At 38.9% G+C, this 14471-nt stretch overlaps 1 protein-coding gene across 2 annotated transcripts in view; it reads left to right on the top strand.

Moving 5' to 3' along the window:
• The first annotated feature begins 1488 nt into the window (after positions 1 to 1488).
• Abca5 (ATP binding cassette subfamily A member 5) overlaps positions 1489 to 14471 on the top strand; it is a 71877-nt gene continuing 58894 nt past the window's right edge. Inside the window, exons 1-4 of one of the 2 annotated variants that reach the window (XM_031350953.1) lie at positions 1489 to 1716; positions 10296 to 10418; positions 11756 to 11960; positions 13175 to 13336. In XM_031350953.1, coding sequence (XP_031206813.1) covers positions 10317 to 10418; positions 11756 to 11960; positions 13175 to 13336 — 469 coding nt within the window. In that variant the 5' untranslated portion in view covers positions 1489 to 1716; positions 10296 to 10316. The remainder of the gene's footprint in view (positions 1717 to 10295; positions 10419 to 11755; positions 11961 to 13174; positions 13337 to 14471) is intronic. The other variant, XM_031350954.1, reaches the window with a different exon arrangement.

The following is a 14471-nucleotide window of genomic DNA, read 5'->3' as shown; positions in this document are numbered from 1 at the left end:
AATTGTGGACATTTAGGTAGACATTGTGTGACCAGCCTGTTTACAGGATACAAATGATCTAATAAATAGCTTTTGTAGAGGCAGTAAAATATGTCATAACCCTCACATTAATTTGTAGTAGTCTTTTATTTAAAATATTTTCTTTGTGTTCTATGTTATTCTCACAAGCTTATAATCTTGTCCATTTTATAAATTGTGTATTGCTGGGAATTAAAGCCAGGACCTTGTACAGTCTAGACAAGCAGTCTGTCACTGAACTACAAGTCCAGCCCTGGAATATAATTTTAATATTTTCTGTTTCTATGAGTAAACTTTGTTAAGTGAGTAGGGATATTTTGTGAAGATGAAAATATTTACATATTCTTTCTTGTAGGCGTTTTCTCTCATCAGTAGTATTACTAGCAGTATTTACCATAGTCTATGATTCATGAGACCTGAAAACCTAAATTGGTGTAAGAAAATTACATGTAAGGCAGTGAAAGAGGTAATATGGTGCCAAGTGGGGTGTTTGAGAGGAAAGATACCATTGTGTCAGGATGATGAGAAATGCAAGTACATTTACTGTATGATAGGGAACACATTCGTGCAGGCAAAATGCCCGCACGTATAATAAAACAGAACACATTCAATAGACTTCGTTTTAAATTTGAGAAGCACACACACATACACAAAATGTGTATGAATGATGTTCACAATCACAGAGCTGAAAACATTTTCGAAAGTAACTGTAACACATAGCCCCAGGGACTGCACGCACAAGATACATTTAAGATCTAGCCAGCAAGAAATTCCAAATTCCAGCATGTGTGTGTGTGTGTGTGTGTGTGTGTGTGTGTGTGTGTGATTATTGACAGTTTGTGGCTTCTGGATAAGAAAGGATCGGTCTTCTTCAGGGATGTGTAATTTTGGTATTTACTTTGCAATACCTTTGGCCATTGTTTCGATCACTTTGGGTAAAGAAACTCCGAACATCAGTTTGCATTTTAAGTAAAAATTAAGTGTGGTATATAGTCTCTGCTGGAAGTCAACGCTTGCAGATTTTTAAGAGGATATTTGAAGGAGAAAGAATGTGAAGGGTCGCAGTCTGAGGCTGGAGAGGGGAAGGCAATCTTTACAGAACCAAGGACACTGCAGAAGGAGGGAGAAGGAGTGGCCGAGAGACTTTCATCAACTTCTTTTTAAATACTAGGAAACAGAGGCAGACGGGAAGGTGGAGAACCAAGGCCGTCCTTCAAGAGGCGACAGGAATCTCGTCAAACCCATCAAGCCTGGGGTGCGGGGAGCTCCCAAGGAGGCTCTGAGCACCTGAGCTGGGGCCAGCAGGACCGGCCAAATTGGCAGAGACCTGGCCGCCGCGCTTACCTGCGTCGGAGCCCCGCCCCCGCAGCCCCGCCCCCAAGCGCGCTCCCGGCTCGAGTTCCAGTGGCACGCGCCTTACGCAGGCCCCGCCCTCAGGTGCCTTCAGGGGCGGGCAGGGGGCGTGTCTTCGGCGGCGCGCGCCGCTCTCTCGGCGTAGCGGGGCGGCGGGCACGCGCGCGCTCGGCCTCGCGGACCGCGTCTCCGCGCCGCCTTTCGGAGCTCCGTCACTTACCGAGGTCACCTCACCGTGAGCTCGCGGCTTGGGCCTGACGGCGCTGCGACTGGGACTGCCGGGCTGAGGCGACGCCGAGGCCCGCGGCGCACGAGGCCGCTCGCCATTCGCGTCTGCGGAGCGAGGTGACGCGGCGGCGGGGACGAGGGGACCGCGGGGATGGCAGGGACAGCCGAGCAGCTGGGGGCCGAGGGGAGGGTGTGGCGGGCCGCGGGGAGCCCGAGGATGCTGGCGGGCGGCGGGCGCTGCCCCGGGCCATGGGGCAGGCGACATCCACAGAACTTGGAGAGAGGCAGAAGAAAAAGAAAGGACAAACCGAAATTAAATGAAAACCCAAACCAAACCGAAGTCAGTTTTCCTCCTGAGAGCTCCAGAGCATCGATCGCCTTGCCTGGGGCGCAGATGGGTTAGCGGATCCTGTGTGTGAGCAGAGGACTCGGGGTGAGAGGAAAAGCCGCAGAGCTCGTGACACGGTTTTGGGGCTGAAAATATCTGAATTCTCCAAACATAACTAACGAGGGTTCCCAGGCGCGGAAAGGTTTCAGGGAGGAGGAGAAAGCGAGGGTCACGGTGGGCAGCGGCCTCTGTATGGGGCAGTCGGAGAGCCCCTGCTCGCTAAAGGTTGGCTTTAACGTTTTCAAAGAATCAAGTCTGAGGACAAAAATTAAGGACGTTCTGGAGCCCAAGATGAGGTTAGATCCTGGCTCAGAGCCAGGGTCAGTGTTAATTCATCTTGACAGCAGCCCTGAGGTTGGAGATGGTACTCTGTGTAGGAAATGGGTCTTCAAGAGGTTAAATAACTTTATAACGGACCCAGCTGGGGAAAAAAAGAAGGTGCTGAGATTCTCCCTCAGAGATTCCAGACTCTCTAATCCTGGTGCTTTCCCCCACTATATTTTATGTTTGCCCAGAGAACATTTTTATGTATCGTCAGAGAAGACTCAATAGGTGAGAACACTTTGTGTGTGTTTACCCAGAAAGCAGACTTAAGAGACAGTGATCTTTGAATGTGGGTCATTTAATCGGATGTGTCCTTGATGATGCAAAACTTCAAATTATAGTAAACAAAGGGAAATCGTAAATTTTGTATAAATCTAATACATTCGTTACATGTTTTTTGTCTCTTACATTCCAGATAATAATTTTGTTCCTAACGTTCCTAGATGAATATAGCATGTAATGTCTGCCATTGAGTTTAATTGAAAGAGTAATTATATAAAAGCAACTCTTAATAATATAATTTGTAGTCCTCACTAGTGTGTAAATTAGACTGGAAGTAGTTTTAACTGCAAACCTGAGACTTTTTAGTGCAAACTTTATACTTTTATAAATTTTATGTATAAGGAATGCTATTAGCTAACTTGTCCGTTGGGGACTGTTACATTATTTTCCTCCAGCAAGACATACTGCCATAAAACTTAGCTTAAACTTTATTGGCATTAGTATCTTGTTTTATTATGTCACTACTTTTGGTAAATTTTAAAAGATCAGTGAAGAAAGCATTTATGATGCTTTCTGTTAAATTTAAAGGTTTATTATATCTATTGCAAAGCCGGTAAAGTAGTTGGATAGGTTTTTCTTTCAGTGCATTGCTGGATAGATTAGCAGCTCTTTTCAAAAAATTAAATCTTAATTCAAAAGTATAGTTAAAACTGGATCGCGCCGGGCGGTGGTGGTACACGCCTTTAATCCCAGCACTTGGGAGGCAGAGGCAGGTGGATTTCTGAGTTCGAGGCCAGCCTGGTTTACAAAGTGAGCTCCAGGACAGCCAGGGCTATACAGAGAAACCCTATCTGGAAAAACCAAAAACCAAAACCAAAACAAAAAAACAAAAACAAAAACAAAAAAACCTGGATGGCATTTACATTTTTGTGGTTTAGAGTTCTAGGGGGAGTAGAGTCTCTAGGCTGCCATGCACATTGTTTAAAATGTAACTTATAGGAGGTACAGATGTGAGTGGTTGAAATAGTGGAGACATTTCTTTTGATTGTTTCTGTTTCCTCACTGAAGGTAGGAATCCAGATCGCAGTTTGTAGGTGATGTTAGAGAAGGCGATGTAGGGGTTTTGAGGATTGGGGAAATCGATGGACTTGAAAAGTGTGAAGCGTCTCCCTTGGGTGTAAAGGTGCAGAGGAGGATTGGAGGTTCCATTTTGGGGTACACATAATCAGTGCTTCGTACCGCATACATACATGGCGTTTCACATTCTGTTGTCAGTTTCGTCTTTCATTCTGTTGTCAGTTTCGTCTTTACATTGTTGTCTAGGGCGTATACCCATGCTCTGCCGCATTCCAGGGTGTCACCTGCCTCCGCCAGGCTGTGGATAGATCTCTGCCTCCACCAGGCTGTGGATAGATCTCTGCCTCCACCAGGCTGTGGATAGATCTCTGCCTCCGCCAGGCTGTGGATAGATCTCTGCCTCCGCCAGGCTGTGGATAGATCTCTGCCTCCGCCAGGCTGTGGATAGATCTCTGCCTCCGCCAGGCTGTGGATAGATCTCTGCCTCCGCCAGGCTGTGGATAGATCTCTGCCTCCGCCAGGCTGTGGATAGATCTCTGCCTCCGCCAGGCTGTGGATAGATCTCTTTATCATTTTACACAGGTCACTGCTTTTGGGAATTCAGCGTCTCCATAGTTTTCTCTCTGCTTAGAAATTTTTTTTCTAACTCTTCCCCTCAATTGGAATTACAATATTACAATTAATTTGATTTACATTAAGTTAGTGATAGTAGGATACTTTTTTCCTGTTTGGTGCAGACATTCTTTAGAACGTGTTAGAAAAGTGACCTAGTGTTTCCACTTACGTCCCTCTCCTATAACTGATAGAAGGAATTAGTGAAACTTTTTGGATGATGAGTAAGGAAGTAAATCCCTTAGGCTTTGAAGACTGAGTAGATTCTGTCTCTGCTTAAATTTGCCTTCATAGTGCAAAGTGGTCCAAGAAAACACATGTATGAAGCAGCGCAGGTGTATTCCAACACAATTTCATATGGATGTATGGAGACCCTGAGATTTGAATTTTATACTTCCACCTGTCATCGTTATTGCTATTTGTTTTTTTTTTTTTCTTCCAACACTTAAAATAATTTGGACATTTCCTAGGTAGGTGGATATCTGGGAGTTGACAGCCATCAAGGGCTTCACAGTGAAACCTGGTCTCCTTCCCTCTCCCCCACCCCCACACATTGTTAACTCTTGGAAGATGCAGAGCAAGCCGTGGGCCGGATATGGACACCACTACCTCTCCCATTTTAGCTTTCAGACCCTTAATCTGTAAGGACTCTCAGGAAAAGGCTAGAGAAAGGAAACTGTATTAAGATAATTACCATCGGTGGTGTCAGAAAAGCAAACAAAAGTAAGACACTTAGTTTTCAATAAGGATCTTACAGGTTAGGGTCAGGATGAAGACATAAAAATGGTAGTACAGTATGTTAACTAATTACAGTTTGATGTACTTAGTATAGAGGGGAATAAAGCAGTGGTAATTAGCTTGACTTGAGTTGGCCAGAAATGACCACCTCCGTTATCTTTTGGAAGCACAGAACATATCTTCAGTTGAGAGCCTTTCGGAGAACCTCAGTCATGCTAAGAAGGTCATTGACTGCATTAAGATCAGTAAACAGCTCTGAATGTAAAGATTGCTCAGTTTTTTTACATGCTGTCATATTACTTCATACCTCATAGAAGTAAAATATGGATTTCAAAATGGGCTCTACATAACAAATTTTAATTTCAAGGTGATTTTACCTCTTACAAAATAAAATGGCATTGTTTATTCCAAAATACTTGATACATTGTTGCCAAAATGCTCCGTAAAAGTAATGGTAATTTAAATAAGTTAGAGATTTTTTTAAATGAAGAATCTCTTAAAAGCACATTTTAAACAAAGGCAATTAATAAAATGATAGGATTCTCTTACATTAAAAAAATACCTTGTAACTTTCAAATTTCTCAGTTAGTAAACATTCTCAGTCCAGTGAGATTTACTTGGTGGCCATGCCTTCAAATCTTAAGTTCAGTCCTTTAAACTCACGAGGGGAAGGAGAGAACCAGCTCCCAACACATGAACACACATGTGTTCATTCATGCATAGTAACTAAGTAAGCATCCACACAGAGTAAATAAGGAGAGTTTTCTAATTTCTTCTGATTTTCTGGTATTTGGCTTGTGAAATGCTTTATTTTTAACTCGATTACTTCTATATTAGGAAAGAAAGGTTACCTTAGTAGACTTTTAGATTTTCTTTTGACACTTTGTTAGTGACCTTGTCATTACTGTCAGGCTTTACTAACTTGAATGGATAGAAGCTCAAAAATATTGAAATATAATATTTTCCATGCAATTAGGCCTGCCCTTCAATAATAAAGTTATGGAGTCATGACTGGTCATCATAGTGATTCCTGTGTGTTCATCTGTAACATATTTTGTACTTGATTGTTTTCTTTTTGTTTTTTCTTATCCTTCTCTGTTTTGGTAGAGTCTTGTGACTCAGTTTTACTTCTGGTTTACCAGTTTTTCTTTAGCGACTGTTGACACTATGTGTAGAGGCTCTATTGTAGAGGCTCTGTTATAGAGGCTCTGTTAGTTTCTGCTGCCTTCATTTCCATCAGTTTTCCTTTATTTACCCCATAGTTCTTCCAATAATATGATATTGTTTATCCCTTTAATGGTTTCATACTTTTACTTTTATATGTAGTATTGATCAACATCTATAATTGATCACTTGCCTTGTACAAGGATTTCAGTTTTCCATGTACCAATTCATTTAGCTACTTTAAGGACCCCAAGTAGGCACTGTAATTGTTTTACAAATGGCAAATGGAGCTGGGCAGTGGTGGCACACGCCTTTAATCCCAGCACCTGGGAGGCAGAGGCAGGCAGATTTCTGAGTTTGAGGCCAGCCTGGTCTACAGAGTGAATTCCAGGACAGCCAGGGCTATGCAGAGAAACCCTGTCTCAAAAAACCAAAACCAAACCAAACCAAACCAAAAAACCAAATGGCAAATGGAGACAAAACAGTTGAATAACTTTTCTAACATCTCACAGCTGTGAAATGACAGAGGCAGAATTCATGCTAATTGGTTTGATTATGGAGGTCCCATTCTTAGTCACTGTGCTATCCACTGCTTCAGGCACTAGTAAGCGTTGTATTTTGTTGATTTTGGTGCCTCTGTTGTGTTGGTTAAGATGCTTTTTGTTGAAAAAAATAATTATGGGAAGCTAATAGAGCATTACCCTAAGGAAGAAAAAAAAGGTTTGAGCATAATAAGAACTTCCCATTAGGGGCTAGAGTGATAGCTCAGCTGTTAAGAACACTAGCTGTTCTTCCGGAGGTCCTGAGTTCAATTCACAACCACACGGTGGCTCACAACCGTCTGTAATGGGAACCACTGCTCTCTTTTGGTGTACATGAAGATAGCATACTCAATACATAAAACAAATCATGATATATAATATATTTATATATAATGTATATATACTTATATATAATATATATAAAGAATTTCCCATTAGGAGAAAACCTAATGGCAGAAAAGTGATACTGTCATAAATGTTATCTTTAAGATAAATTCAGTTCCTATGACTTTTCAGTCTCTGGTCTCCTGATTAAAAATTCCATACTGCTAGAAGAAAATATAATAAATGCAACTCAAGGGGTAGTTGTAGGGAGGAAATGGAATTAAGGATGTATTTGTTGTGGAGATTGATGGGTGAGAAATTTGATTTAGGGTTTTTTTATTAGATGATGATGATGATGATGATGATGATGATTATAAGACAGATTATGGTCTCTTTATGTAGCCTTGGCTGACCTAGAACTCACTGTGTAGATCAGGCTTTCCTCCAACTCAGACACCTCTCCACCTCTGCTGAGATTAACGACATTGTCCACATACTTAGCCTGGATTTAGTTTTGTTTTAAAAATTTCTCACTAGCTTTGAAGTGAATAGCTAGGCTTGCTTCAGACAAGAGACTTAAATTTAAATTCAGGCAAAAGTTCAAAGAAGTAATAATGAGAATCCAGCTATTCTAAGGAGGATTTGGTATCTAAAAATGGAGTGTTAAACATTCGATTTGAATTAATAATGCAGTGGTATTTAGTACGTTGAGTTTTGGCAGACAACATGGGAATGTTCATGCTGAATTGCCTGATGTTTCTGTTTGTTTTGTAGCAAATTACCTTTGAATGAATGTGTTTTTTCTTTTTCTTTTTCCTTTGTCTTTTTATTATTAGTATTTTGGCCCAAGGATGATTATCAGTGTACTCTTCCTTTTGCTGTGCTGTTTTAATTCCTTTTTATATCTTTACAATATATTATGTTTACATATTAGTAACAAAGTAAAAGTTGTAATTTCATTGATAATTTAAAAAGTTCTGCTCCAATCACTGTTCTCTGCACGTAAAAAGTTAACTTTTAGCAGTGAACATTTACTCTGGAGAAGAAAAACTGCTTCTAAAAAGTTCTTTGTTTTTTAAAATTGAAGTGGGCACGGTTGGTCGGAGCCTGGAGCAGATTGTCCTTGTTTTGGAGAGGATGGCCTCCATTGTGTTGGCTTTGTCCAGCAAGGCAGCGACAGTTACTCTGGAAGGTGTAACAAGAAAACCTTGGGTTTTTGTTTGTTTGTTTTGTTTTGCTTGTTTTTTGTTTTGTTTGCTTTGTTTTATCAATTTTAACAATTTCAAGAAAAAGAATATATGAATCACACTTCAGTCATGTTCAGCTCATTATCTTCTCTTAGTTTCTTGCCCTTCCATCAAACTCCTTCCTAATAAGATCTTTCTTATTTTTGTGTTTAAAAAACAAACAAACAAACAAAAACAAACCAGAAACAAAAATCTTGTATTTTTTGTGGCTCAGTGCATTTAATTAGGACTGCCTGCCTGAGCATGGGTGGGGGTTTTTTTACTTTAGTAAGGAAAATGGCCACACCACTGAAGAATTTGATACCCCCTTCCCCTCCATTAACTGTTTATGGCTCCTCAGGGGGGTGTGGTCCCCCAAGCTGATAGTCACACTATTCTAAGGGCATAAACATAGTTATTTAGAAGGCAGTTTGAGACACACATCATGCCCATTTAGCAAAAACAACTGTAGTAGTTTTCCCTCTGGGGCCTAAGATTTCCCTAGGTGCTTTTGATAGGTTTCCAGTATCAGGTGTCAATTCCCTTGTGGTGTGGATTTCATGCCCTTTAGAAAGCGACTGCTTACGTCTGGAACAGACTTGCCACCCTGTGCCAGTTATGCCATTGACTCCCTTGTTCAGCTAGCTGGTAGGGTTGCAGGCAGGGTCTGTAGCTGAGTGATTTTCTTGACAGTTTTACCCGAACACTGTGAGTGAGGGCTAGCCATCAGCGGGGGAGGGGAGGCTTCCATCTAGTTTCAAATTGATGTCTTTATGTCTCCCAGAAGATCACTACCTACTTTGAAGTTTTTGACAGATAATTTTAACATTTGTAGGTAGGAACTTTAGTCCTTCAGATACTAGCCAACTAATTCCTGTTTTTCAGCAAACACTATTTGCTGTTCTGTGTGGCAGACTGAAGCCAAATAGATGATTCCTTCCCATGGTATGAGAGTTTTCTGAGACCAGCAAAATCTCCGAAGCAGAGAGAGAGAGCACGTGCAAATACCCTTCTCAGAGTCTGAGTCTACCTCTGTCTTATGTTAGGCTTTAATTCCTGCTCCTACTTTGCCACTTTAGTGTTGAGTCTTAGTCCATGTTAGTTAATTAATTTATTAATCATTTTTGCTGCACAATTATAGCTGTGTAAAATAAGGACTTTTTAATGTGGAGATGATGACTCTGGCCCACCGAGAGTCATCTACCACCCCATAAATAATTTCTTTTTTCTTATTAAGCTGGACTTGTTTGCATTTTTGGTCTGAGAGCACCATCACAGTTTGAAGGCAGATGCTGTGCTTTGATGGTTCATGCAATATTGTCATTTTGACAGTGGGATGTATTGGCCATTTGCCAAGTAATTTGGGGTTGTTTGAAATATGAAGCTTGTTCTTAATTTTGTGGAGGATGTTGATAGCTTCCTTTGGTAGGCTGTGGAGGTGTTTAGGTTTGGGGTGTAAGTTTCTCCCCACATTCTATGAATGCATCTTCATTTGATGAAATGTGCATTCTGGAGCTCCTCATTTTATTTGATCTCCCTGTTTTCTCCTTACCTCTGGCCGCTGTTTTGGTCCTAGTGAGAAGTTTCACTGTGCCACGTAACTTACACATTGATAACTACTCCTCAGGAGCCAGTGGTAGGAGAGGAATGTACAAAGAACAGTGGGGAAGAGTAGGGATTGGCCAAGCTTGCTTGGACTGTAGTTCTACCAAACAGAGAGAACGCTCGTCTGCATTAGTCTTTCAGTACTCAAAATGGGTGTGGTACTGCCACCAAGGGGAGAGTTCAGGATAGGGACACGGACGAGGATGAGAAGGAATAAAAACAAACGGGAGAAACAGTGCTAAGCTCACTGCTGGCCTGGGGCTGTTTCAGATTTTGACGTTGCCCTGTGTCACGTGTCGTTATACGTTCTGTAGTGTTGCCAGACTTCTGTGATGCATTCTGTACAAGTGGGACAGTTGACTTGCAGTATGCGTAGCTTCATTTTACCTGGGGATGAAAAACACGCGTGCTATTGCCTTTAGATAACACATGGACTGTCCTGCATAGTTCAAGGACTGTTTGTCTTCCTTTTAGTAACCTGACCTAGAAAACAACATGGCTACTGCAATTAGGGATGTGGGAGTTTGGAGACAGACCAGAACACTTCTACTGAAAAATTACCTAATTAAATGCAGGACTAAAAAAAGTAGTGTTCAGGTAAGTTAAAAATATTTGTAATCATGTCTTCTTATAGTTTGTTTTGCTTTGATGTGTTCCACTTTTAAGAGAGTTTTGCTGAAAGTATTTTAATTTTATTTTCTTCAGGGTTTTTAATGAAACAAAAGCATATTGTATTGCTTATGATAGGTGAGATAGAGAGGAATGAGCAAATGCTCCCAAATGTATCAGTGACTCCTCAGTGAGGTTCACTTCTAGCATCAGCATGGAGCTTTGAACCTTAGGCATACATTTTCTCCCCACTGAGGAGCTAACATCTAATATTACATAATTTTAAGCCCTCCTATTTTTCCACTTTATGGTCTCTGAAGCAAATTGTCAAAGAATGCTAAAGTTATGTCACAAGGGTTGTACCATAAAATGGGATACTTTTGGTAAAAAAAAAGTACAAAGTGTATCTAACCAACTGGCAATAATTTCAACTATGGGGTATCTTCTGAAAGTGCAAAACAATTGAAGAATAAGATAAAATAATAGCTCATTCTTAGTACAGCAGGCCGTGAAGCTAATTAATGTAATTTTAGTAGTATAATCTTAGTATTAGTTTTAGTAGTGTTTTTTAATTTGGGACCAAAGGGTTTTTCATTTACTTATTTACTTATTTTTCTTTTACCAAAGCCTTTCATTTTAATGGTAATCTTTGTAGGGATTTGTTTTATAAGTTGTCTTAAGATTTTAAGAGTAGATATAGTAGATAGAGTGTTTTTTCAGTATAGTGTTTCTCCTTGAAACAGCTCTGGTTGTCCTGGAACTGCCTTTGTTCCAGTGCTGGGATTAAAGGTGTGCTCCACCACTGCCTGACAAATATAGTGGGTCTTAAATCAGTACCCTTATGACATTTAAATGTTATTATTATTATTATTATTATTATTATTATTATTATTATTATTATTATTATTTGGTTTTTTTGAGACAGAGTTTCTCTGTGTAGTCCTGGCTGTCCTGGAACTCACTCTGTAGACCAGCCTGGCCGTGAACTCAGAAATCTGTCTGCCTCTGCCTCCCAAGTGCTGGGATTAAAGGTATGCACCACCATTGCCCAGCTTAAACGTTATTTTTATGTAACTTTATTATGTAAGTGAGTATTAAAATCTTTCGGTAAAATTGAAATTGAGTTTTGATAACTGAAAAGGACTGACTGTCTGGGTGTGCTGGGTTGCTCAGCACAGTGTTCTAGGATAGGATTGCTTTTACTTTCTCTACATATGAGAGGGCCACTGTATTAACCCTTATATTTCCTGTCCTATTTACAAAGAAATCTTGATTTTTGCCACTATTCCTGTACTTTATAATCACTTTATTTTTGTTTATTGTAGGAAATTCTTTTTCCACTATTTTTCTTATTTTGGCTGATATTAGTTAGCATGATGCATCCAAATAAGAAATATGAAGAAGTATCTGATATAGAACTCAACCCTATGGACAAGTCCAGCCTTTCCAAGCTTGTTCTTGGATATACTCCAGTGACTAACATCACAAGCAGCATTATGCAGAGAGTATCTACTGATCATCTTCCTGATGGTATTGTCTTTTAAAAATACTTATTTTTATTTATGCCTGTGTTGTATGTGTTTGTGTGAGTGTATGTACACGTGTGTGCAGGTGCCCATGGAGGCCAGAATAACCCTTAAGGTCCCTCGGAGCTGGAATTACAGAAGTCCAGTGTGATCAGCTGGGTTCATGTATGAGAATATTAAAATTTGGAGAGTGAAGTCATTCATCTGAGCTTACACAGCCAATGAATAATGAAGTTAGATGCCAGCCCCCTCGACCACAAAGTCTGCTTCTGTAGTGAAGTCAACTTAATGTAAATAAAACTGCAGGTGAAAATATTTGTAAAAATAGTCTTAATTTATGTGATAGAATGGTTACATGGCTTTCTCCATTTCACTTCTGGAGGAATAAGCCATATTAGGTATGAGTGATGGTTTTTATTCAATTTTATTGCAGGATTTTGATACAATTGCTGACTCACATGTAGGGATGTTCAGCTGTGGGTCACAGGCTACATGTAGTTGAGGTAGAGGGTAGCTATGAGACAGCTCAACACAAATTTACTTTAAACATTAGAATATATATATATATTTTTTGGTAACTTGGTTGAGTGATTCTTGACCATGATCCTTATGGATAATCATGTTGTATTACAGTGTCAAAAAGCTGGACATGCCTGCATGAAACAAATATTTAAAAATAAAACTTTAGTTATTAGGAGGTATTTTACTTTGAAACAAGTAATTGAATGACATTATTTTTTTTTTTACAATTTCATTTCTGTCTGAAATCTTGTAGACTTTAAAAGTATACCTAGTGTGTCCAAGGACAGAGGTTTAGTTCAGTACCAAAACTTCCTAAAAATTAAAAGTGTATGATATCAAAACTATTCAGCACTAAAATATAGAATTAGAATATATTACAATGCATTGAAATTTTCAAATAGCATATTTTGATGAAATAGCCTACATACTGTTTTATATTTTACTGTACTATAGACAGAAATTATATATTATGTACTCATGATTTATGTAATCAGATCACAACTTACTATCTATAAAATAATACTATTTATAGGTTTATGTCATTATTTTCTTTGCAATTATCATTTTCTAAGAAATTAGTAAGACAAAAGTAGTGATAAAATATTCCATTTATCAAGTATAATTATAAAATGTATCTACTGTGTTATAGTGCCATTGCCATTTGTGAGTTTAGTACATTGCTCTAATATTTTGCAGCTATCGTTACTGAAGAATACGCAAATGAGAAAGAAATGCTAGCATCCAGTCTTTCTAAGTCCAGCAACTTCGTAGGTGTGGTTTTCAAAGACATCATGTCCTACGAACTTCGTTTTTTTCCTGATATGATTCCAGTGTCTTCTATTTATATGGATTCAAGAGGTAAATAACTATCTAATCATTGAACTCAGTTTTAAGTGCATTTCTTTATGCTCAAAATAAGATGGTGTCCAGTATTGTTATTTTCAGCTGTCCTTAGTTTTAGGGAAACTGTAGGGAAAGTTGTGTGCAGCATAAATAAATTTAGGTGTGAGGTTGGATGTGGGATACCCACCTACTGCCAGGCAGCTTTCTGTGTGTTCAAGGCCAGCCTGGTCTACACAGTGAGTCCTAGGCCATCTGGGGCACATGTATCCATAAATAAAAATAGGGTATGCACATATATCCATATATCTGTGTACAGTATGTATATGCTATATAAAATAATTATAATATAATTTTAATATACTTGTGTAAGTGCCATGTGTATTTAAAAGACAAAATTGAATCTTTCATTGTATGCCTTTCTAAATATATTTTTCCTTAATGTAACTATTCTGTGGTATGATACAAATGTTTAAAATCTCAATATCTCCTACCAATGAAATTTCTTATTTATATTTGAAACATAGAAAACTGTAGTTAAAACCCATGAAAAGATGGCATCAACTATTTATTGTACAATATTAAAGTCACTGTATTAAGTATGGAAAGTTTTTCCTTAATTCTAAAAGCTTATGTGGAAAATTCTTATTTCTTTTTATGAATTTTTAACATGCTTTTGTGTCAGATGCTTTGAAATGTACACTGTGCAATAATTTATCCTAAAACAGAAAAGCAATTTGTTTTTATTTTATATTTATGAATATTTTGCCTGTTTGTATGTATGTGCATCAAGTGCATGCCTTCTGCCCACAGAGGTCAGGACAGGATTTTCAGGTGGTTGTGAGCCGTCTTTTGGAATTGAACTTGCGTCCTTTGGAAGAGCAGTCAGTGTTTGTCAGTCCATCTGTCCTTCCTCTCTTTCTCCTTTCCTTTCTTCCTTCCTTCCTTCCTTCCTTCCTTCCTATCTGTATTTTTTACATTATTTATTTAAAAGAATTTTAAAATTTAAACATATTAAATATTTTTATATTTTATATTTATGTGTTAAATATAAAAAATAAATTTAAATAATGTTAAATATATTCTTCTCCTCTCCTGTTTGTCCAGGATTTTTTCCTCTTCTACCCACTCAACTTTAAGTTCTTTCTCAAAA

Source organism: Mastomys coucha, unplaced genomic scaffold (genome assembly GCF_008632895.1).
Source record: "Mastomys coucha isolate ucsf_1 unplaced genomic scaffold, UCSF_Mcou_1 pScaffold5, whole genome shotgun sequence".
Lineage (NCBI taxonomy): Eukaryota > Metazoa > Chordata > Mammalia > Rodentia > Muridae > Mastomys > Mastomys coucha.
The sequence above is the reverse complement of the archived record's forward strand: the minus strand, read 5'-3'. Positions and strand labels throughout refer to the sequence as shown.